The sequence below is a fragment of the Schistocerca serialis genome, chromosome 1 (genome assembly GCF_023864345.2).
Source record: "Schistocerca serialis cubense isolate TAMUIC-IGC-003099 chromosome 1, iqSchSeri2.2, whole genome shotgun sequence".
Taxonomy (NCBI): domain Eukaryota; kingdom Metazoa; phylum Arthropoda; class Insecta; order Orthoptera; family Acrididae; genus Schistocerca; species Schistocerca serialis.
Genome location: NC_064638.1, coordinates 668,537,312 through 668,563,789, shown reverse-complemented (window position 1 = coordinate 668,563,789; position 26,478 = coordinate 668,537,312). Strand labels below are relative to the sequence as shown.

General features: G+C 40.2%; 1 protein-coding gene across 1 annotated transcript in view; it reads left to right on the top strand.

Moving 5' to 3' along the window:
• LOC126479936 (exosome complex exonuclease RRP44) overlaps window positions 1-26,478 on the top strand; it is a 148,386-nt gene that overhangs the window by 65,495 nt on the left and 56,413 nt on the right. Inside the window, exons 10-12 of the mRNA XM_050103826.1 lie at window positions 3,027-3,143; window positions 3,537-3,657; window positions 7,241-7,499. Of these exons, the coding sequence (XP_049959783.1) occupies window positions 3,027-3,143; window positions 3,537-3,657; window positions 7,241-7,499 (497 nt within the window). The remainder of the gene's footprint in view (window positions 1-3,026; window positions 3,144-3,536; window positions 3,658-7,240; window positions 7,500-26,478) is intronic.

Below are 26,478 nucleotides of genomic sequence, written 5' to 3'. Positions count from 1 at the left end.
TATACACCCACTTTTAGGTTTCCGTAAATTGTTCAGGATAAATTTCCTTTGAAGAGGAACTGGCTGATTTTGTACACCAGTGTATGATCATACTCTGTCCCTAATGACCTCATAACAGTGAGATGTTAAGCATTAATGCACTGCCCTTTTTTATGGATTACACAAAAGTGGTCATTAACACCATAGACAAAAAAAATCGTTTGTGGAGTATCAATAAGATCTGCACTTCTGTGCGTTTTGAGAAAATATCAGTCACATTGCTTGTACTCGGGCATCAACTGTACAAACTCATTTTGTTTTATGACCTGTATTCTGAATGTCATTATTCATGTAAATAAACTGATACTTTAAAAAATTTGTTTGTTGTCTAGACAAAGGATTTTGCCCATATAAAGTGTTGTAGTTGTTGAAGACTTCATGCCCACACAAGCCCCCCCCCCCCCCCCTCCCACCACCACCAAAAAAAAAAAAAAGAAAAAAACCTGTTGCCTTTGTAACATTGTATGTCACAACAAAACTAGCTTTTGTCATTTTCTGGTAATTTTTGCTGTCTTTAGTGAAAATATTTTGTTGCTTCTCCAACATAATCATTATTTGACAAGACTTTTGCATCCTTGCATTTTCTAAAAGTTCTCTGCAATACACAGGCTGTTTCATATTAAAGTTTTCCTTGAAATTATACTTTTTGGAAACTACATCTTCATTTCAGATTAAACACATAGTATAATCACTACTACCTGCAAAAACATACTGCAGTGTCCACTCTTTGTTGAATTTTCAACACTTCCTATCCACTTCCCTCAGTCTGCTGTCGACTATTACATTTTAAAGGTAGTGTAACATTTTGCTGCCAGGGAAAAGTGGCTTTCCAAATAAGCAGGCACTAAATAAATGAACTGCTAAAACATCCTTGGTGCCAAACTTTGAAGGCAACTCCAACCATTAGCTGCATAATTGATTTCCATTTAATTCATTTTCTTACATTCTGTGAACTAACAGCCACAGAACTGCTGACAGATGAAGGCAAAAACATACATTTATTTAATGAAAACCAATTTTATACATAAGAAACTCTTATTTTTAGACGATATTTCTGCACAATTTGTCAGGAGACTGACACAATTTTTGCATGGCCATTGTTCTTTATTTTACATTTTCAGTATAGTTGTGAATTGCCTGCTGTGCTACAGTTATTCCCCCTTTTTTGTTTTATGAGATTTCCTTCTGGCAGTGTGAGGTTAGACTTGTTTTGGTTTTTATGCAAATATTTAATTTTCATTACTCCGGTGAGTAACTATTGACCCTGAATATCTGTATTTGTAGAGTTATTGGTCATACTTATGTAAGCTGTTAACATTTTTTGGTTAAGGGAGACTACTCACCAAAAGCAGAAGCTTTGAGTTGTCAGTAGGCACACACAAAAAGGAAGAAAACATGCTAGGTTTGGGAACTAAAGTAGCCCCCCCCCCCCCCCCCCATACACACACACAGAAAGGAAACATGCTAGCCTTGGGGAACTAGAGTAAAACACACACACACACACACACACACACACACACACACACACACACACCTTTGTCCCCTACAGGCTGCCAGCTGGACTAACAACACCATTGCTGCATTTTGGCAGGTGAACTAGTTGTGATGGGCCTGTGTTGGGTGGGGTGGCTGGAGGGAGAGGGAGATGGGAGGCTGAAAGAGGGATTGGGAGTTACTGGCTAGCAGGTTGGAGGGAGGCAGCTGGTTTGATGGCTAGGAATGTGGGAAGGATGGGAAGTCAGGTGTACTGGCTGGGCATGTGATGCATTGTAGTAAGAGCCGATGGATAGCAGCACTCACTAAAACTGATATGGGGACGTGAACTGGGAGGGGGTGACGCAGTGGGGGAAGGGTGAAAAGTGCGGAAACAAGGGTATCTGTGATTGAGACCAGGATGGTTGGGGGAGTGGAGGATGTGTTGTAAAGATAACTCCCATCTGCTTAGTTCAGAGAAGCTGGTGGTTGAGGGAGGGATCCAGATGGGCTGTGTTGTGAAGCAGCCCCTGAAATTGTGTATATTGTGCTCAGCTGCATGTTGTGCTACCAGGTTGTCAACATTATTCTTGGCAACAGTTTCGTGGTTGCCATTCATCCTGATGTTCAGCTGGTTGGTAGTCATACTGACATTAAAAGCTGTGCAATGTTTGTAAAATTTGAATAGCTAGCACTTCCTGCAACTCTCTCAAGCACAGTTTTTAATGAGATTTTTGCTTCCTCATTAGCCTCTTCTGACATAAATTTAATAGCGTTACATATAGTTACAGGTGTGTGATGAAGGACGGTATATGACATGGCTTTTTTCACAGGTGGTGCGAACTCTTATGGGTTAGGATAAGCCCGCAATGCACTTCTCTGTTTTTCATATTTATCACATCTCTATCTCCAGAAATAACCTGTGATGTAAAATGCAATGTTATGGTAAAATATGCAGATGACAGTAAACTACAGATTTTGTTTGAAAAATCGCCTGTAAAAACACAACTTTTTGTTTGCCCAAGTCATACAAAATCCATTAAATACATGCACAAGTCCCTTCATTGGCTGCATGACTTTGGTCTCTTCATATGAGATAAGCATCAGAAACAAAATACACACAAAGAACATTTGTCACCATTATATTTATTTAAAGTAAAATGGCTACACAAGATCTGCAACGTTCTGCACCTTACACTTTTATAAAGAATTGATCAAGTAGCTAAAATTTATTCTGGCTTCAAATTTTGTAGTTAATATCATAATGCAAGGTGTTCAGTAGTGTTCTACATGCTTTCCAGGATTTTCAACTTTTTGTTTCTTCCTTCTGTTTTATTTTGTTTCAGAGTTTTATGTGTAGTATTGGAACTGAGACATGGAGATTTTTGATTTAAGACTTTTAAATAGGGACATGCATATTTGTGTTTTGCAACAAAAATAAATGTAAACAAGTGCTATAATTATTTGTAAACCATGATGTTACTTTTATAATCTTTTAATGTGATTTTCCTCAGGATGTTGCCAGAAGGGTAGATCTCCGTCATGTCGACATCTGTTCTGTTGATCCTCCTGGTTGCACTGATATTGATGATGCACTTCACTGTATGGCCATTGGAAATGGAAATTATGAGGTAGAATAATATTTTTTTAACTATTGCAAAAACAACTGGAAAAATAATTGAGTAATTTGTTGGAAACAAAATTTAAAGTGGCTATCAAAATTAGAATAATTAAAGCATGCTTTGCAGCAACAAGAATCATCAGGCAATCTACTGTTGAGAGGTGAAGGAAACTGAAAAAAATTTTTTTTGGGATTCTGGGCTATCCTTCTGTGTTGCCGCTTTTACTTTCTTCATTTCCACCTTTTGCTTGCCTATTCCCTTATTGCAACAACAAAAAATTTTATGTGAAAAATTCAAGTTAATATCTGTTTATTTCGCCAAAACCGTATGCCAGTCTAGTGATGCTATTGATATCTGTATCAGTGTATTTTTAAGGCTTAAGGTTTATTTCTTCTTCTCCAGGTTGGTGTCCATATAGCTGATGTTTCTCATTTCATACGTCCTGGCACTGCTATTGATAAGGAAGCAGCCCATAGAGCTACTACAGTTTATCTTGTTGACAAAAGGATTGATATGGTTCCAGGTATACCTCTTGAAATCATTGTAATAGTCAGTTGGCTATTATAAGTGAAAGTAGACTTGTCTGGTGTGTACTGCTGATGGCATCTTCTTGGGCTTCCATCTAGATGGGTGCATTGAATTTGCGTGACTTTTCATTGAGTCGTACTCTCATCATCTTTTAGTGAACTCTTTGTCAGAAGATGATGAGAGTGGCACTCAACAAAATGTGTTATTTCAATACAGCCACCCAGATGGAAGCCCAAGATGATTGCTTCAGCATCTGGCTAGTGTCCAATGATATAATAACAATTGTTGAAAGTTGTTAGTTTTGTGTTGGTTGGATCTTAATGTTGGTAATTTTCCACTGTGAAATCTAAAACATACTGAAGTCAGTGATTGGGACTGGGCAGGCAATAACTACACACATACATATGTCAGGCAAATTTTACGCTACATTATATAAAGAGCAAACTTCAGTGTAATATAATGCTTCTTTGTTGTGGGAGAACTGTGAGCAGTTCTTGTAATAGAAGAGGACAAGTTGTCAGTGCAAATGTTCTACATTAACATAAAAGTTATGAGTATCAGTAGCAGTAATTTTTTCCCCAAATTAATAAGCCAAACTTTCAAATGTAATATGAAGTCTATTCAAAAAATTCTGGAACGTTCATAATTTAGTGCTAGTGGTGTGCTAGAGTGAAATACGGTTGGCATCCCTGTACACATCTTTGGAATATGTAACTACCAGAAGTTTGATTGTTGTATGTCTGTTAGATATTGTTCAGTGCTGTATTGAGTAGAATGTTTTGTCACACAGTTTGTGAATTCTGAGATGGCAGAATTAAAGGAACAATCTGTCTGCTTAAATTCTGCATGAAACTCAAGAAATCCTTTACAGAGACACACCAAATGATGCAGGAAGCCTACAGTGGTGAGTGCTTAAGCCGTACTCAGTGTTACGAATGGTTCATACAGTTTGAAAAAGGCCAGACAGAAGTTAAAGATGAACTTCATTCAGGACGCCCTTCAACATCTACCGACAATCCTCACGTCAGGAACATCAATGTAATTGTGCATGTCAATGAAGACTTAATGTCTGAGAGATTGCAGACGAATATAACATTCCAGTTGGATCGTGTCATGAAATCCTGACACAGCATCTTGGAGTGCATCATGTTGTCACCAAGTTTGTCCCCCAGGTCATGAGTCAAGATCAGAAACACCTTCGTCTTGCGATCTGTGAAAAACTTTTGGATTGTGCAAATGAGAACAGGATGTATCATAAGAGAATCTTAACTCTTGATGAGATGTGGATCTGTGGTTAAGCTGTTGGACCAAGGTTCAGACTTCACAATGGGTTGGGAAAGGTTCACCAAGACCAAAAAAAGCTGGTCAGATCAGGTCAAACGTCAAAGCCACGCTGATAGTTTTCTTTGACTTGAAAGGATTAGGTCACCATTAATTCATGCCACTGGTACAAACTGTTAATTGATCACACTATTGGGGCATGTTGTGATGCCTGTGAGAAGGAAACGGCCTGAACTGTGGCGAGACAATCCGTGGCTCTTGCATCACAATAATGCACCCTCACATTCGTCCCTGTTGGTACATGACTGTTGCACAAAACATGAAATCACTGTGCTGAATCATTCTCTGTACTCTCCAGACATGCCCCCCTGTGGACTTTTTTATTTCCAAAGATAAAAATCCCATAGAAAGGACAAAGATTTGCAACGATAGATAAGATAATAGAAAATTTGCTGATGGCACTTCATGCAATTCAGTAAGAGGTATACCAAGACTGCTTCTGGAAGTGGAAATGGCATTGGGAGTGATGTATCAATTATGGAGAAGAGTATTTCAAAGGAGACCATGCAAAATAAGTAAAAGGTAAGCTTAGAAAAAATTTGTTGACAAAGTTCTGCAATTTTTTGAACAGACCTCATATAGCCACAGAAACCTAATTACTAGTGTAGTATAATGTTGATGAATTTTCAGAATGAAAAGTGAAATTCAGTGTGTATAAGAGAAAATACCATTAATCCAGTGCACTTTATTGTTCTGTAGAATTATGTAGATAAATCACTGGAAGAATGAAAATACATCAGTTCTTCGTAACTCATACTTCTCTTCTGTTTATGAATATATATATATATATTTTTTTTTTTTTTTTTTTTTTTTTTTTTTTTTTTTTTGAGATCTCTTCAATTGATATGTAGTGTTGGTTTTTCGAGATTGTCATTTGTTATGTTTTCTAGCAAATCTACCGTGTACTTAGTGTGTAAGAGCACTTATGAAGAGCATTATTGTGGATCTTACCTAATAACACAATCTGTGAGAAGAAAACCTAGAGAAGGATGGACTTAAAAATACTTGGTTCCTTTTTATAAAGGCAGTATTGCCAAAAGAAAATCTTCACTGGTTATTCCCTCTGTGTCAAATTGCATAATATTGGCATAGTGTAGACTATCATTATTGACAAACTGAAGTGTTTAACGCATACGTGCTGGCACTGAGAATTGTATTTTTTGCTGTGGGGCGCTGCACATATTCAAACCTCCCTTCATCTAGCAATGCTGCTTTTCCTGTTTCTCTCTATGGGGCAATGGTCATACTCAGATGCTCTAAGCTACTGTTTTAGTATGGTGACCTTTTAGTTTGAAAAAAGAGAGATCACATAAAATAATTTTATACTAGATTAATCACAAATTATGTGATATCTCATTTGTTCAGAAAGCTGTTTGTTGCACCTGGCTGATATGTAGTACATCATATGTCAGTGTCTTGCTTGTAACATAATTTGTAGAGTCAAGCATGAGCCACCAGTGATATGCAATGCCCAACGGAAGGATCTAGTGTGAGCCACCAATGGTACACGCCGGCATGCACACATTAATTATGCTACAGTGAGGCAGATGTAATCTCTGTACGGAATTGTTCACATTGAAATCTTATCTTCAGCTGCTGTTGAGTGGATTTAATTCCCGAAAATCACCAATGGAACCTTAGATTTTACATCCGTTAGCAATCTACAAGTTTAATTTCATTGAACATGCAGCTGGTATCTTTTGACAGACCTACCCTGTTCTCATTTTCTTGTAATCACCTGACGACTGCAGTGCTTCCCCACTATAAACTTGAATGGCGGCACTGAGTTTCTTGTCCTGTTGTGGTTATCCTCAGATCTCTTATTACGTCTCCGTTGCTTGTGCATTGGCCTGTTTATGCTTATGTTTCTTTTTGGGCCTCTTGGTTGTGCCTCAGTTTTTCTAGGAACAATGTATATGATGAACATCTTGCTCTTGTCCCTGTCCTCACTATAAGTGCATCCCTCTCAACATGGTATCTGAATGATGTATCCCTCATTACCAGCCTTCCCCACTTTTTTCTCTGATGAACAAAGTATTAGTTTTAAAAGTCAGATATTGTATTTGAAACTTGTAAATCTGTGTAGCAGTAGTATTTGAAATTTTACCTCCTGCCATTCTAATTTAATGTTCTGTGCTTTCAAAAAAATTTGTTTCATTTAATTACTGGCCCACTTTCTCTGAAGTGTTTGCTGTTGGTGTAATGTGTCCTAATCCCAATTCCACACTTTGTTACAGAACTCCTAAGTTCCAATCTTTGCTCACTCAGAGGAAATGAAGAAAGATTTGCATTTTCCTGCATTTGGGAGTTGTCACCTAACGCTGAAATAATTAATACTAGATTTTGTAAAAGTATTATTAGATCACGAAGAGCTATGACGTATGAAGAAGCACAAATCAAAATTGACGACAAAACTCAGACTGATAATCTAGCAGTGTCATTAAGACACCTGAACAGTCTGGCAAAAATACTGAAGAAGAGACGCTTGGACAATGGGTTTGTATACTTTGTTTATATGTATTCAGGTCACATTGCAGGTTCGGATTAAATGTTATGATGAGGACGATGATGTTTGGTTTGTGGGGCACTCAACTGCGCAGATATCAGTACCTGTACAAATTCCCAACCTTTGCTCAGTCCAATCTCGCCACTTTCATGAATGATGATGAAATGATGAAGACAACACAAACACCCAGTCATCTCGAGGCAGGTGAAAATCCCTGACCCCACCAGGAATCGAACCTGGGACCCTGTGCTCGGGAAGCAAGAACATGACCGCGAGACCATGAGCTGTGGACATGGATTAAATGTGAGACGAATCCTTAAAGTAAAGCACATTCAGTCATCCAGGTCTTTTTGAGTGCAATATTGACACCTGTTCTGTAGATAGCAGAAACCCACACACCTGTGACATGATATATCATCACTTGTTCATAATTATTTTTTATACACTCTAAGACAGAAAAAAAAACCACACACACACCACAAAGGAATTATACAAATGATACAGAAGTTAGTAGATGTGATGTACATGCACAGACAAACAAATGATTACAGTGTCAGGAAAACTGGATGATTTATTCAAGAGAAATAACATTACAAACTGAGCAACTCAGTAATGTGTTGGTCCACATCTAGCCGAAATACAAGCAGTTATTCAGCTTGGCGTTGATTGACGAAGCTGTTGGATGTCCTCCTGAGGGATATCGTGTCAAATTCTGTCCAATTGGCACGTTAGATTGTCTGAACCCCAAGGTTTTTGGAGGGCCCTGCTTGTAATGCTCCAGACATTTTCAATTGGGGAGAGATCCGGTAACCTTGCTGGCCAAGATAAGATTTGGCAAGCATGAAGACAAGCAGTAGAAACTCTCTCCATGCATGGGCGGGCAGTGCAAGTCCAGGAAGGGCAACAAAACGGGGTATAGAATATCGTCGACATACCACTGTACTGTAAGTGTGTTGCAGATGACAACGAAAGGGGTCGTGCTATGAAGAGAAATGGCACCCCAGATCATCATCACTCCTTGTTGGTTGACAGACGTACCACTGTGCTGTAAGGTTGTTGCAGATGACAACCAAAGGGGTCTTGCTATGAAGAGAAATGGCACCCCAGCTCATCATCACTCCTTATTGGTCAACATGGTATGGCGAACAACCGTCAGATTGATATCTCCCCATTATCTGGGCCATCTCCAGACAATTCTTCATTGGTCTTCGGGCCTCAGTTTGAATCAGGGCTCGTCACTGAAGTCAATATACTCTAGTTGATGAGATTCCAGGCCAAACAGGTGTCTGGAGACATCACGGATAGCTTTGGGATACCAACCTGACCGTCACCCACCATATGGCCCGACAACTAGTAATGACGGTCTGGGGTGACATTTTTTTCGTAGCAGGAGCCCTTTGGTTGTCATCCACTGTACCCTTATAGCACAATGATATGTTGACAATATTCTATGCCCATTTTGTTGCCCTTCTTGGCAAGCTGTCCTGAGCTCACACTTCATTGATATAATGCCTTCCCACACACAGAGTGTGTTTCTACTGGTTATCTTCATGCTTGCCAAACCCTACCTTGACCACCAAGGTCACTGCATCTCTTTCCAGTTGTAATGTATGGAGAATTATGCACGGTGTCCTCCAACACTCTCAGGATTTTGACAATCTAACACATCAGTTGGACAGAATTTGGCACGATGCCCTCAGTAGGACATCCAACAACTCTTATCAATCAACGCCAAGCCAAATAACTGCTTGCATAAGGGCCAGAGGTGGACCAACTTATTATTGAGTTGCTCAGTGTGTGAAGATCTTACTGTTGAATAAATTAGCCAATTTTTCTGAAAATGTTACCATTTGTTTGTCTGTATATGTACATCACATCTACGGATTTCAGTCCCATTCCAATGATTCCTTTGTGTGGTGTGTCTTTTTTTCTTAGACTGTCTTAAGTTTATAGCAGTTTGTTTGTAAGCTTGGGTTTTAAACATGAAGCTCACCAAAGCATTTCAGCCATGTAAAGATACATGGACAGAATAGACTTCACAATTCTTGCAGTACCTCCAATTGTCTTACAGCCCACCCAAATGTAAAACTGTTGAGTATGACAAACTCTGAATTCTGTGAATCAAAGGTTCCTGTATTATGAATTAAAGGTAAGATGAAAGATGACTGATAATCATAGCATAGTTGGTGAAGACTGTCAGAGATAACTAATACACAAAACCACAACACTGTGGAAAGGATAGGACGCTACTCTTCAATATAGAGGAGACATTGAGTTGCAGACAGGCACAATAGAAAAGACTGCTAAAATAGCCTTCTTTCAAAATAAGAACACCCACACATTCACACAAGCACAACCCTAACACTCACATGGCCAGTCTCTTGGCACAGTCTGTGAGAAGAGCTCACAGTAAAGGCTGGCAGTCAGGTGCCAGCATCCGGAGACAACAGCCATGGGTTTGTGAATTGTTCTTTTGTGAATGTGTGTGTTTTTCCTATTTCGGAAAAAGGATGATCATGTTTTAGCAATGTTTTTCGTTGTACAAAATTGTTAAAGCTTTCGTGGTCACTTGTTGACAAACTGCCTATTGGCTTCTGTCTCGGGTTCTGTGGCCGATGTTCATCTAATGATTTTACTGAAGTTTCTCCAGCTCAAGTGGCTGGCACTGTCAAAGCTTCACCCTCCATTGCCAGTGGTGAACTGGAGCCGAGCTCACAGCCGCAGACTATATGTACCTGGCCCGCCAACGTCCGAGGGCTTCTCTGCGGTCATTTCCGGTGTGGTTCTCCTCTTGCTACCTATGACGGTCATTTGCTGCAGTACGGGAAGCGAGGATCCGCTTACCTTAAGGCTTTCCTCTTTCTTGTTGAAACTGTTCACGTGCTTTTGTATTTCTACAACTCCTCTCTTTTCTCTACAGCTTCTCTCTTTTCGTTGTGCCTATCTGTGTCAGCAGCTCCTATATGTGATGAGTAACAGTCTATCCTTCCCATATTGTTGTTATTCCATCCAAGACTTTCCAGTGTTTGACCAAAAAAACACAGTTGTCATTGTATGTTTCAATATAGTTGCTGTGACTCAAATTCAAAGAAAAACACATAAATAACATCAATGAGAATAATTAAAAAAATTATCATTTTTATATCTCTTATGCCAAACCTTAGTCATGAGATGGAAAATTTGTTCTTAGAGTGTAAATCATGCCTTTGCAACAAAATGCAAGGTTTGTTGTGTGGTTGCCAGACGCATTTCACTTTATTAATCTGAAGAATCTTCAGTGGTCTATAATGTATATTTTATTTCTTATGACATTTATATTATTGTATGCTGTGCATCATCAGCTGCATTGTAGTAATTATAGTCGATAGCTGCTAACATGCTGGTTATTGGTTCAAACCCCGCATCCTGCAGTTACTGATGATTTGATATTGCTGGTTTCTGGGAGGCTCTGGGATGTATTTATTTCAATTTGCTAGAACATACCTTGTATATACAAATAAGAGTACTCATTGATGAAGTGGGCAATTATTATCTGCATTTACTTCATCTTTGCTCGGTAAATGTGCTTTCAGTATGAACTGTTAGTTTTGTTAGTGCCTTCCTCTCGTAACTGTTACTTGATTCTGGATTCTGGTGACACAGTTTAGTGGAGACACTGGGTATCACAGACATCGATATTGCCATAACTCCAATAAACTATGCAAAAGCCATCACCTTTCTTGTGTGGGCTCCAAATACAAACAGTACAGTACTCCAATGGTCTGCAATGTCAAGGTAGCAATAAGTACTAAGCATTGGTGAGCAAGAACACACACCAGGCATCCTGCAGTGTGTTTGGGAAAAGCTGGTTGGGATTTTAACTGAGTGGTAAAGGCATTTGACTGCATCATTAAATACAACATGTGGGAAGGCGTGACCTGTCTTGTCAACATTATTCTTACTTGGACAGTATAGCTCAGTGAGAGTTCAAAAATAATGAGGAAAATCTCAAGAGTTGGAACACATTGAAGTTAAGAAGACATTTGATGACAACCAGCAGCCAGTCTGCGTAGCCAAAGAACAACTAAAGAATATAGCCCAACACTAGCAGGAAGTAGCAGTGTTTTGGGGCTGTGTCACACAGTGAACCCGAACTGACAAAGGTGCACACCTAATGAAGGGCAGAGCAGATAACACCCATCAAGCACTTCTTTTGAAGGATGTCACCACAACAGAAGGACTTTGTGAACTGGTGCCATCACACCTAGACAATGCACCGGAAAAGAATACAGCGAAATATGATTGACAGGCCTGTGATTGTCATACTGGTGGCAGCCATAGAAACCATCAAGACTTTGCTATATCAAAAGCAGGTTTGTCAGTCACTGGCATATATCTCTGAAAAGCATGCCTCAGTAGTCAAAGACTGCAGTAATTTGTATGTGGGTTGCTGTGTGTGTGTGTGTGTGTGTGTGTGTGTGTGTGTGTGTGTGTGTGTCTCCAATGAAGGCCTTGTTGGCTGAAAGCTCATTTTGTGACAGTATTTTTGTTGTGCCTATCTGTGAGTCAGCATCTCTGCTAGAGAATTCCTGGACTTCCATACATCAGGTAGGAAAGCTTAGAGTTTGCTCACAAAGTTAGTAGTGGCACCCCATGAGATCATAGATATGATGCTATTGTCCCCAGCCACATTGCAGACAACATTGTGCCCACTTCCAGAACTCCTCAAGTCTGGACACATACTGTTGCAGCTGAGAAGAAATTATAAGGGCTCTCGGAACAGCTTGCAAAGATGAAATGAATATTTTCTACCACACAGCATTGAAGAAGTAATTACTGCCATAAAAGAAACGAAACCAGGGAAGCCCCGGGCTTTGATGGGACATACGTTGAATTTATTTTGCACTGTGGCCTTTATGTGGGGGGGGGGGGGGGGGGGATGGCTGGCTGAGTTCTTCACAAACATTCTGCAAATGAGCAACATGCCACATGAAATAAAACAAGCAGGGGTAGTAGCCTTACTGAAACCAGATAAACCAAACGATAAACCAGAAAGTTACAAACCCACAGTCTTACTTAGAGTGCTATGTAAGCCACTGGAAAGAGTAGCATACAATAGAATAAGTCACAAGATTTTTGAAAAATGCCATTTGAACAGGCAGGATTCAAACCTAACTGCAGCTGCACAGATCTAAGCCCTCTTCATAATAACTTTAATGGAAGCTGGCTTGTAAAATCAAAAGAGGTCATCAGTTGTAATCATTGATCTGACAGCTGCAGATGATACTGTCTGGAGCCAAGGTGTCGTACTGAAACTTTTGCAAATCATTCCAAGGCTAAAAACTGGCTGCGTCATAATTGAAATGCTCGATAACCAAAGTTTACAAGACTGCTGAGCAACAAGGTGTGTTCACACATGAAGCTAAACAATGGAGTGTGATAAAGATCTGTCGTGGCACCTCACCTAGTCTGTTTTTTACATATCAGGTATGCCTCAAACCACATAAAAAATGTCTGGATATGCTGATGCTGAGCACTTGCAATGGTGCATAGAGATCTCAAAGTTACTGAGTCAGTATTGACCAATAGTTTATCATTTACTGGTGAATGTTTCTGCTAATGAGGAATGCAGTCAAGTGTTGCTTGGACAGAAATGTCAATGCTTCATCTAAGCAACAAGTTGGCCAGCAAAGGCCTCACCTCCCTGCCGCCGTTGGATAAGCAGCTGCCAGCAGCAAGTCGTATACTCTTAGCTCACTTATTTGTTACATAGTTTAATTCTTAATTTCTTTCCATGTTTTTGGGTACTTGCATTGTTTAATTCACAAATTTCGGGCGTATTATAGTATTTGAGAGTTGTAGCATCGCGTTTTAGTACCTGAATAGTGTAAAATCGCGTAGTCTCCTTCTGCCGCCGAGCAGTGTGTCAGCAGTGCGCAAGTAGCAGCATTACTGCACTTACTAGGCAATCTTGTATTTTAATAACCATTTAAATTTTCTTGGTTGGTTGGTTGGTTGGTTGGTTGTTTCGGGGAAGGAGACCAGACAGCGAGGTCATCGGTCTCATCGGATTAGGGAAGGACAGAGAAGGAAGTCGGCCGTGCCCTTTGAAAGGAACCATCCCGGCATTTGCCTGGAGCGATTTAGGGAAATCACGGAAAACCTAAATCAGGATGGCTGGATGCGGGATTGAACCGTCGTCCTCCCGAATGTGAGTCCAGTGTCTAACCACTGCGCCACCTCGCTCGGTTTAAATTTTGTGTCGAATTGTTTGTGCTCTCTGTAGATTAGTTCAGACGTTCTTTGCACAACAGTATTTAGCATGGATAGGGACTGCAATTGCTGTGTTCGGATGCGGGCTGAGTTGACATCCCTTTGCTCCCAGCTTCAGGCAGTGTTGGCTTCGGTCACACAGCTTGAGGCTGTTGCCAGTGGGCATCACTGCGGGGGTCCGGATGGGGGTTTGTCGGGGATGGCCAGCTCGTCTCATGCATCCCCTGATCGGACTATGGCTGTGGCTGCCCGGGATACTGCCCACATAGAGGCTGACCCCTCACCTGTGATAGAGTGGGAGGTCGTCTCGAGGTGTGGCAGGGGGCGAAAGACATTCCGGAGGGCTGAACGGAAATCCTCTCCAGTTTGTATGATGAACCAGTTTCAGGCTGTGTCTCCAGCTGATACTGATCTTCGGCTGGACATGGCTGCTTGTCCTGTTCCAGAGGTTGCCCCTCAGGCGGTTGCAGAGGCTGGGCTTACTGGTAGTTGGGAGCTCCAATGTCAGGTGTGTAATGGGGCACCTTAGGGATATGGCTGCAAGGGAGGGGAAGAAAACCAATGTACACTCCGTGTGCATACCGGGGGAGTCATTCCAGATGTGGAAAGGGTCCTTCCAGATGCTGTGAAGGGTACAGGGTGGACCCATCTGCAGGTGGTCACTCATGTCGGCACCAATGATGTGTGTCACTATGGATCTGAGGAAATCCTCTCTGGCTTCCGGCGGCTATCTGATTTGGTGAAGACTGCCAGTCTCGCTAGCGGGATGAAAGCAGAGCTCACCATCTGCAGCATCGTCAACAGGACTGACTGTGGACCTTTGGTACAGAGCCGAGTGGAGGGTCTGAATCAGAGGCTGAGACAGTTCTGTGACCGTGTAGGCTGCAGATTCCCGACTTGCGCCATAGGGTGGTGGGGTTTCGGGGTCCCGCTGGATAGGTCAAGATTCCACTACACACAGCAGGTGGCTACACAGGTAGCAGGGGTTGTGTGGCGTGGACTGGGCGGTTTTTTAGGTTGGATGGCCTCGGGCAAGTAAAGAAAGGGCAACAGCCTCAAAGGGTACGGGCCAAAGTCAGGACATGTGGGGACCAAGCAGCAATCGGTATTGTAATTGTAAAGTGTCGAAGCTGCATTGGGAAAGTACCAGAACTTCAAGCGCTGATAGAAAGCACCAAAGCTGAAATCGTTATAGGTACGGAAAGCTGGCTGAAGCCAGAGATAAATTCTGCCGAAATTTTTACAGAGGCACAGATGGTGTTTAGAAAGGATAGATTGCAGGCAACCGGTGGTGATGTGTTTGTTGCTGTTAATAGTAGTTTATCCTGTAGTGAAATAGAAGTGGATAGTTCCTGTGAATTATTATGGGTGGAGGTTATACTCAACAACCGAGCTAGGTTAATAATTGGCTCCTTTTACCGACCTCCCGACTCAGCACATTAGTGGCAGAACAACTGAGAGAAAATCTAGAATACATTTCACATAAATTTCCTGAGCATGTTATAGTCTTAGGTGGAGATTTCAATTTACCAGATATAGACTGGGACACTCAGATGTTTAGGACGGGTGGTAGGGACAGAGCATCAAGTGACATTATACTGAGTGCACTAACTGAAAATTACCTCGAGCAATTAAACAGAGAACCGACTCGTGGAGATAACATCTTGGACCTACTGATAACAAACAGATCTGAACTTTTTGACTCTGTAAGTGCAGAACAGGGAATCAGTGATCATAAGGCTGTTGCAGCATCCCTGAATATGGAAGTAAATAGGAATATAAAAAAGGGAGGAAGGTTTTCAGACTACCTAACAGATCAAAACAAAAATTTCTGTTCCGACACTGACAATGTTGAGTGTTTATGGAAAAAGTACAAGGCTATTGCAAAATGTGTTTTATACAGGTACATGCTGAGTAAAACTGTGAGGGATGGGAAAAATCCACCGTGGTTCAACAACAAAGTTAGGAAACTACTGCAAAAGCAAACAGAGCTTAACTGCAAGTTTAAGTGCAGCCAAAACCTCCCAGAGAAACATAAGCTAAACGATGTCAAAGTTAGCGTAAGGAGGGCTATGCGTCAAGCGTTCAGTGAATTCAAAAGTAAAATTCTTTGTACCGACTTGACAGAAAATCCTAGGAAGTTCTGGTCTTATGTTAAATCAGTAAGTGGATCGAAACAGCATATCCAGACACTCCGGGATGATGATGGCATTGAAACAGAGGATGACATGTGTAAAGCTGAAATACTAAACACCTTTTTTCCAAAGCTGTTTCACAGAGGAAGACCGCACTGCAGTTCCTTCTCTAAATACTCGCACAGACGAAAAAATGGCTGACATCGAAATAAGTGTCCAAGGAATAGAAAAGCAACTGAAATCACTCAACAGGGGAAAGTCCACTTTACCTGACGGGATACCAATTCAATTCTACACAGAGTATGCGAAAGAACTTGCCCCCCTTCTAACAGTACTGCAAGTCTCTAGAGGAACAGAAGGTTCCAAATGATTGGAAGGGAGCACAGGGAGTCCCAGTTTTCAAGAAGGGTCGTCAGCAGATGTGCAAAACTATAGGCTTATATCTCTGACATCGATGTGTTGTAGAATTTTAGAACATGTTTTTTGCTCGTGTATCATGTCATTTCTGGAAACCCAGAATCTACTCTGTAGGAATCAACATGGATTCCGGAAACAGCAATCATGTGAGACCCAACTCGCTTTATTTGTTCATGAGACCCAGAAAATATTATATACAGGCTCCCAGGTAAATGCCATTTTCCTTGACTTCCGGAAGGCGTTCAGTACAGTTCCGCACTGTCTTTTCATAAACAAAGTAAGAGTCTACGGAATATCAGACCAGCTGTGTGGCTGGATTGAAGAGTTTTTAGCAAACAGAACACAGGATGTTGTTCTCAATAGAGAGACGTCTACAGACGTTAAAGTAACCTCTGGCGTGCCACAGGGGAGTGTTATGGGACCATTGCTTTTCACAGTATATATAAATGACCTAGTAGATAGTGTCGGAACTTCCATGCGGCTTTTCGTGGATGATGCTGTAGTATACAGAGAAGTTGCAGCATTAGAAAATTGCAGCGAAATGTAGGAAGATCTGCAGCAGATAGGCACTTCGTGCATGGAGTGGCAACTGACCCTTAACATAGACAAATGTAATGTATTGCGAATACATAGAAAGAAGGATTCTTCATTGTATGATTATATGATAGCGGAACAAACACTGGTAGCAGTTACTTCTGTAAAATATCTGGGAGTATGCGTGCGGAACGATTTGAAGTGGAATGATCATATAAAATTACTTGTTGGTAAGGCGGGTGCCAGGTTGAGATTCATTGGGAGAGTCCTTAGAAAATGTAGTCCATCAACAAAGGAGGCAGCTTACAAAACACTCGTTCGACCTATACTTGAGTATTGTTCATCAGTGTGGGATCCGTACCAGGTCGGGTTGACAGAGGAGATAGAGAAGATCCAAAGAAGAGTGGCGCGTTTCGTCACAGGGTTATTTGATAAGTGTGATAGCGTTACGGAGATGTTTAGCAACTCAAGTGGCAGACTCTGCAAGAGAGGCGCTCTGCATCGCGGTGTAGCTTGCTGTCCAGGTTTCGAGAGGGTGCGTTTCTGGATGAGGTACCGAATATATTGCTTCCCCCTACTTATACCTCCCGAGCCGATCACGAATGTAAAATTAGAGAGATTCGAGCGTGCTCAGAGTCTATCTGGCAGTCATTCTTCCCGCGAACCATACACAACTGGAGCAGGAAAGGGAGGTAATGACAGTGGCACATAAAGTGCCCTCCGCCACACACCGTTAGGTGGCTTGCGGAGTATAAATGTAGATGTAGATGTAGATGTACTTTGAAAGGAGGCCACTCAAACATAACAGAAATCCAAAATATCTTGGGGTCATGCTGGATAGAATGATCAGTTTCAGCGTATATTAAGAGCAGCTGCCAAAATTAAACCTTGAGATAACGTTCTACAGAAACTCTGTGGTACATCATGGGATCCTTAGCATGGACACTCCATACTTTGGCTCTGGGATTGATTTGCCCTTTTACAGACTGTCCCTCCTAGACTTGTCGAACACATCTCAACCATACCATGTGTCTTATATGTTGTACAATCAGATGTACATCTGCTCTCTGGTTACCCCTACTTAGCTAGATACCACCTCCTCCTCTGCCATGGGAAAGTGCACTTATTGTAGTACAAAAAACTGCAGAAAAATCTTCACCTCCCTGTTCAGACAGATAATCCAACCATCAGTATAGGAAGGCTTTGCTCTTGTCATCCACTCCTGGAAACTGCAATGATGTTAGTTGGTAACGGATTTAATACTAGTGATTGCTGGAAATACGCATGGCAGATTAATGCTAAGATGTAGCAACTTAAAATGTCATGCATATCGACCCAGCCATCTGGCTTTGATGTGCCACACAAGATCCGGTTGGTTCTTAGCTGAATAAGAATGAACTCTGGCAAGTGTGCTGATTTTGTGCATAAGTGGAAGAAAATAACTTCTCTGAGTTGTGACTGTGGTGCTGAGAAGCAGACTGTTCACCATGTAGTTCAAAAATATCCCCTGAGAGCTTTCAGTGGTCATGTAGCCATAAGCTAAATAAATGCACTGGGAATCCCCCGTCAGCTAGCATTCATGTAGGACATCTCCCGCTAAACAATGGATAATCCAAAAGCAAGAAGATTCTGCAAAGCATCATTCAGCGATCAGAAGTCCTTGGCGCTCCCCTGTAAGTCTCGTGATGGAGAAACATGGCACATGCAATTTCTGCATAAATAGGGGTAGATGAACTAAATCACCAAAGATAATCCATACCCATTGCCTATAGTTGATGAGACTTTGGACTCTCTGAAAGAAGCAAAGTATTTCTCTGCTACGAATATCAGTAGAATACTCTTCAAGCCTGATAAGAATTACTGTAGAAGTGAGAAATTATGTTTAGCATTCTCTGCCTCGTGATGATGGGTGTTGTGTGATGTCCTTAGGTTAGTTAGGTTTAAGTAGTTCTAAGTTCTAGGGGACTGATGACCTCAGCAGTTGAGTCCCATAGTGCTGAGAGCCATTTTTTTTTGTCAATGGCTGGTGATGGGCATGTCATCGGTTCAATTCCTGCTTACTCTATTTTGGTTTTGACATTTCTGATTTTTTGTAAGTTTCAAGGTCTTATTTATGTTCAGAATGTTGTAATTTGCCAGAACATTTCACATAGGAATCAATAGGGGCACTTTGTGCTGTGAGAGGAATCTTCTGCTCTGTATTTGCTTTTGTGCACTAAACCTGCTTTCAGAGTAAAGTGTTAGTTCTTGTTAACTACCATGCTCTAGTATAGGTACCAGACTCTGGATTCCATGTGACAATACACTAGCTGATCACAAGTATCCATACACCTATTAGTGGAAATAGGTTGTGTCTACCTTCACTTTTATGATGGCTAGAACTCTGCTGGGGAGACTTTCACTGAGATGTCTGAATGTCTGTGGAGGAATGTTAGCCCATGCTTCCTCAAGAGCCATTACCTAAGAAGGTGATAATGGTGGACACTGGGATCTGAAGTGAAGCCAATGTTCTAACTCATCCTAGAGATGTTTCATTTGGCTCAGGCCAGGTCTCTGGGTAGACCAGTCCATTCCAGGAATCTTATTGTCCACAAACAACTATGTTATGGTAGCTGCTTTATGACAGGGTACTTTGTGAAGCTGATACAGTCAGTTATCTCCAGACTATTCCTATACCATACACAGTACACAATGCTGTAAAATATATTCATATCATTTCACATTTAGTGTTTTCTTAAGCACAATAAGGTGACTATACCGTGACCACACCCCCATATCGTAAAACCATATCCTAATTGCCATATGGTATAACATGATACATCAATCCGAATCACTCATTTCCAGTCATGCACTGTCCACCTCATTTTTCTGAAGTCCATACACATAGTCATTGTGCTAGCTGAACTTCTGGTAGCACTTTGGAACATATGAGTGATTCCTTCCACTGATTTCATGTGATTTTTTACAACTACCCTCCACAGTGCTCGATGGTCCTGGCTGTCAGTGCATAGAGTCTGCCTGGCCTTGGTTTAGTTTTCTGCTTCACAGTGACATCATCAGCAGTCAACTTGGGCAGTTATAGTAGGGTTGACATGTCGCTAATGGATTTGTTATTCAGGTCACAGCCAATGACTAGTCCATCTTTGAAGTCACTGAGCTCTCCTAACAGACCCATTCACTGTTACGACATCCTTGTTGACACCACAATACTTCCTGCTTCCTTTTACATTGGCGAGTCTGCTGCTTGTGACATCTAGTGGTCAATTCCACATTATATCACAATGTTTGGATACTTTTGATCAGATAGTGTATGCTAGATTTGTGATGAAATAATACTGAACTCAACAATACAAATTTTTGATTTTTTGCAGTTAAGAAGAACTTTCTAGTTTACAAGTTACTCAAAATTGTTAACACTTGTACTCTATTTGCAGTTTTATGTTGTCCTTTCCACCTATGTGCCATAATGGAGCTGTGTTTGGTTGTTCTATGCCTCTAGGATATCCTTTTCTTAACACTTATGTGTGTGTTTCGTAGTTGTACATTGCATTTTTACCAATGTGTGTTAAAGCCATGTATTTATCGTGTGTGTTTATTACTTGTAGATTTACAATTTTCTGTGGTGTTTTTCTCTGCCATCTTTTGTTTATATTGTGGTGACTGTATTCATTTGTTTTTTATTTGGCTGTTGTTCAATTCATGATGAAGCTTTTTTAAATGTTCACCAAATATATGTTCATTGTACTGTGTTTTGGCATTTCTGCCCATCAACCCCAGGTACAATTATTACCAGTTTTGATACAGTAACTGGGATATAGCTGCTCTGTGGTATTTTTTTCTGCTAGTGTGTGGAAGTATGATTGGAGTGTCCTTCTTGTTCTGTATGTTATGTGTAAGCCTGATTTCCTCAGTAAATTTGCTGTCCTGTGTGTATATTATTGTGTACCATTTCATTTTGATACTCTTGTCACCATTGTTTATGTTCTCTGAGATTGTATGGACTGTAGTGCCAGTGTTGATTGTGTAACCCTGTGTTTTTTTACCTTCTGTTTGTTTTCTTTCTTGAATCTTGATTATATAGTTACTGTATGGGTGCTATTTCCATTGTTTTTGGTTCTGTGTAATATTCGTGCTACTTGTTTTTCATAGTGTTGCTTATTAAGTAGTATTTTATTCAGGTGGCAGATTATTTGTTGGAGAACTGCTGGCCTAACCAGAGCAACAATGAGAGAGAATTCACATGGATTTTTGCGATGTGTTGTCAAGGACCAAAATGATTGATCATGGTCGACATATAGGAAGATACTGGAACAGGAGGGGAAAATTGCTGCCCTTCAGGCTGAGTTAGACAAGGCCAGGGGAGATCTTGACAGGTTAAGGAGGGAGAGGGGTAAAGAGAGGTGGGAAGTGGCAACAGGCAACAGGAGGAACAGGCCTAGAACTTTGTCTGACAGCTTTATGGTGAATGTGGAAAATAGATTTGACCTGTTGCTTCAGTTAGAAGCTGGTGAGCCTCAAGCAGTTACAGGTGTAGACAGGGCACAACAAACTTTCAGCAGCAAATTGAAAAGTAAGAATTTAGGGAAATCAGTAAAGAGAAAGAAAGTGTTGTTGTTAGGTAGTTCCCATGGAAGAGGTGTTGGCCAACTCTTGCAGGATGAACTAGGATCAGAATACCAGGTCACCAATTTTTTTAAACCTAGTGCTGGTCTGGAGCAGGTGACAGAGGATTTAGGATCACTTTGCAAAGATTTCACTAAGGAAGACACCATGGTTATAGTGGGTGGGGCAGGTAACAGTATTGACAGAGATCCTGGGTACAGCATAGAGTGTGACCTGGCGAAGATTGCATCAGCATCGAGGCATACCAGTGTTGAGTTTGTATCTGTTCTTGGGCGCCATGACCGACCTCATTTGAACTCTTCTGTCAAGAGAGTTAATTTGGAGCTGGAACGGCTGCTCATGTCGGGTGCGGGGTCACACATTGGTGTGGTTCATGTTGATTCTGTCAGTAGGTGGGATTATACTAGGCATGGCCTTCACCTCAACAGGAAGGGGAAGGGTAAATTGGCTGGGGAAATAGCAGGAAAGTTAAAGGGGGGAGACACTGTCATGAGTGGTAAAATACCAGTGGTTATAGGATTCAGAAAAGACCCTTTTTTAGGGTAGGGAGGACAGAAAGAAAACAAATTTTAAGAGAGGTTAGAACTGAGACAAACCTTCAGTTTGAGAAAGAAATCAAAAAACATAATTCCAGCTTATTACATCAACATAAACAGCCATTGGTTAAGAATTTTCAACTGTCAGCAGATATTTTAACTCCATCCAATTTTAAGTCAGTCAATGTGAAATGTCAGCTATCTTTATTGCATCAAAATATTCGAGGACTGAGAAATAAAATTAATGAATTAACTATCTGCATAGATGAATTAGAGTCTTCAAACCCAGCTGACATAATCTGCCTCTCTGAACATCATGTGACCACTGGTATAGAACTTTTAAGTGTTACAGGGTTTAGGTTAGCATCTCACTATTGTAGATTAGAAATGGAGAAAGGAGGAGTTGCCACATTCATCAGGAACTGTCATAAATTTAAGAACATAGACATTCATAAATTTTGCCTAGAACAGCATATGGAAGCATGTGCAACAGAATTAGATTTTCACAAAAAATCTTTCATAATATTAAGTGTATATCGAGCACCTGCAGGTAACTTTAATCTGTTTGTAAACCACCTTGAAGCTGTACTGGCCCATTTAACAACCAAAAACAAAGAAATAGTGGTTGCTGGTGATTTCAATGTAGATTTCCTTAAAGACTCTCCCAATAAGAACCTATTTGAGTTAGTAACACTATCATTCAACTTAATTCCCACAGTAAAGTTCCCCACTAGGATAACCACTTGCTCACAAACAGCCATTGATAATATCTTTATAGAAAAGTCAAATGAACAAAATTATATTACAAAACCAATAGTCAATGGCCTCTCAGACAATGACATGCAGTTCCTTCTGTTAAATGTTAATACTGAACAGGATATAAAATCTGTTAAATCTGAGCTCACGAGGGTAATCAGTAAGCCAAAAATTGATTATTTTAGGACACTCCTCAGAGACATTCACTGGACTGATGTTTACAGTGCTCATGGCATGAATGAAAAATATAACATTTTTGCTAATAAAGTGCTTACCTTATTTGAACACTGCTTTCCCCCAAAACTTACCAAGGTTAGAGCAAAGTCTACAAAGAAGCCATGGATTACTCGAGGAATAGGGGTATCTTGTAAAACAAAAAGAAAACTGTATCTGTCAATCCGAAACATTTCCAATGTTGATGCTATAGCACATTATAAGAAATACTGCAAAATATTAAAGACTGTAATACGGATGTCAAAGCAAATATATTACAAGGAAAAGATAGTCATATCAGATAACAAAATAAAGACAATATGGGATATAGTGAAGGAGGAGACCGGTAGAACCAGACATGAAGAGGAACAAATAGCATTAAGAGTAAATGATGCATTGGTGACAGATGTGTATAGTGTTGCAGAACTTTTTAACAAACATTTTATAACTGTTACTGAAAAGATGGGGTTGTCAGGTTCGGTAGATGCTGCTATGGATTACCTTAGACCAGACATTTCAAGTAACTTCCATAATATGAATTTGACCCTCACTACCCCAACAGAAATAATGTCCATCATAAAATCTTTAAAATCAAAAACATCTAGTGGGTATGATGAAATATCAACAAAGTTAATTAAAGAATGTGATTCTGAGCTAAGTAACATATTAAGCTATCTGTGTAACCAGTCGTTTATCAGTGGAATATTTCCCGAATGGCTGAAATATGCTGAAGTTAAGCCACTGTTTAAGAAGGGAGATAAAGAAATAGCATCAAATTTCCGTCCAATTTCACTGTTGCCAGCATTCTCAAAAATTTTCGAAAAAGTAATGTACAGTCGTCTTTATAACCATCTTATCTCAAATAACATACTGTCAAAGTCACAGTTTGGATTTCTAAAAGGTTCTGATATTGAGAAGGCTATCTACACTTACAGTGAAAATGTACTTAATTCATTAGACAAAAAATTGCAGGCAACTGGTATATTTTGTGATCTGTCAAAGGCATTTGACTGTGTAAATCACAATATCCTTTTAAGTAAACTAGAATATTATAGTGTAACAGGAAATGCTGCAAAATGGTTCAAATCTTATATCTCTGGCAGGAAACAAAGGGTGTTATTAGGAAAGAGACATGTATCAAGCTATCAGGCATCATCCAACTGGGAACTAATTACATGTGGGGTCCCACAAGGTTCCATTTTGGGGCCCTTACTTTTTCTTGTGTATATCAATGACCTTTCATCAGTAACATTACCAGATGCCAAGTTTGTTTTGTTTGCTGATGATACAAACATTGCAATAAATAGCAAATCAAGTGTAGTCTTAGAAAGATCAGCCAATAAAATATTTGTAGACATTAATCACTGGTTCCTAGCCAATTCTTTGTCACTAAACTTTGAAAAAACACACTACATGCAGTTCAGAACTTGTAAGGGGTGTCCCAAGAGTATATGTCTAACATATGATGACAAGAAGATAGAAGAAGTGGACGGTGTTAAATTCTTGGGATTACAGCTTGATAATAAATTCAACTGGGAGGAGCACACCACAGAACTGCTGAAGCGTCTTAACAAATCTCTGTTTGCAATGCGAATTTTGTCAGACATAGGGGATATAAAAATGAAAAAGCTGGCATACTATGCTTACTTTCATTCCATAATGTCATATGGGATTATTTTCTGGGGTAATTCATCAAGCCAAGCTAAAGTTTTCCGGGCACAAAAACGTGCAGTAAGAATTATATGTGGTGTGAACTCAAGAACATCCTGCAGAAGCCTGTTTAGGGAACTAGGGATACTAACTACAGCTTCCCAATATATTTATTCCTTAATGAAATTTGTCATTAAAAATGTATCACTTTTTCAAACCAACAGCTCAATTCATGGAATCAATACTAGAAATAAGAATAATCTTCACAAGGATTTAAAGTCACTTAGTCTTGTACAAAAAGGTGTGCATTATTCAGGAACACACATTTTCAATAACTTGCCAGCAGCCATAAAAAGCTTAACAACCAATGAAATTCAGTTTAAGAGAAGCCTAAAGGATTTATTGGTGGCCAACTCCTTCTACTCCATTGATGAATTTCTGAGGAAAACCAACTGATTTGTATATAAGTACAACATAACTTCTGCACAATTTCAGTGCAGTAATGTGTTCACTGAAAATTTGTGTGTGTGTGTGTGTGTGTGTGTGTGTGTGTAAGTATAATCTAACTTCTGCACCATTTCAGTGCAGTAATGTGTTCATTGTAAATAAGTATTACAGTAGTTGTATTACATGTTTCTTACCTTATAAATAAATAAAAAACTTTTTTATTTTAAATTCAGTGCAATAGTATTTGTAAAATGACTCTTAGTGTTCATTAAAAAATGACGATCATTCCACTTGGGACCTGTGGAATGGTACATTAGCTTATTTGTTTTAGTTTAAATATTTGTCATGTATTGTTGTTTTTCTGACATGTTCCACATCCTGGAGGACCTCCTCACTACGGATCAATTGGGATGAAAGTAAATCTAATCTAATCTAATCTATCTAATTTTCTGTATATGGCACACATGTGGGGCATGTTCAGTAACAGCCATAATCCAGGCTTCGGCTCCAGTTTTCTTTAAATAGAGGGTGTTCCTTACATGAATTGTGTCCAGCTGTGGCTCCCAATTTACACCTTCCACTTTTAAACAGGTGTGCCAGCACAGTGACAGAGCATCTGAAGACTTTCACATTTCCAGAGTGTCAGTTCTGAGGTAGAGTGGACTGTCAGAGCATTTAAACGATCCCATTAGAGGAAGCTCTCACCAGCTTCCTCAGTCCTCGTCAAGAGAAGTAGCCCGGCCAAAATTCTGTACAGTTATATTATTTGATCTTCTGTGCTCAATACAAAGAACACAGAACTGCCATCTACATGTACCGTATTAACCAAATTATCACACAGGCACCCAAATCTGGGTTTACACCTGTGGGCTGAGACCCAAGTTAGATTCAGGGCATTGTGGTGTCACAGGGAGCACCATCTTATTGCTGGACTCCTACATAAACAGTGAGTTTATAGCACTGAGATGAAGATTAATTCATGATTAAAAAAAGAAAAAAAATGGGTTTGGTTGACAATAGTATGGTTTCTTACATAATCAAAACATAAGCCCAATTTAGTACTGGAGGGCAGCTTAGAGAGTAAAAATCGTAGAGGGAGACCAAGAGATGAATACACTAAGCAGATTCAGAAGGATGTAGGATGCAGTAGGTACTGGGAGGTGAAGAGGCTTGCACAGGATAGAGTAGCATGGAGAGCTGCAGCAAACCAGTCTCAGGACTGAAGACCACAACAACAACAACAACAGCCCAATAAATGATCATAAAAAATATTCCAAATTATGCAAATAAAATGAGTGTGATTCTTACAGAACTGTGGAGTTGAGAAGGATGTATCAGATTTTGTGAATACACACTGAACAACTTTTGCAAATAGATAATTACACACTGAAAATTCCATAAAGTAA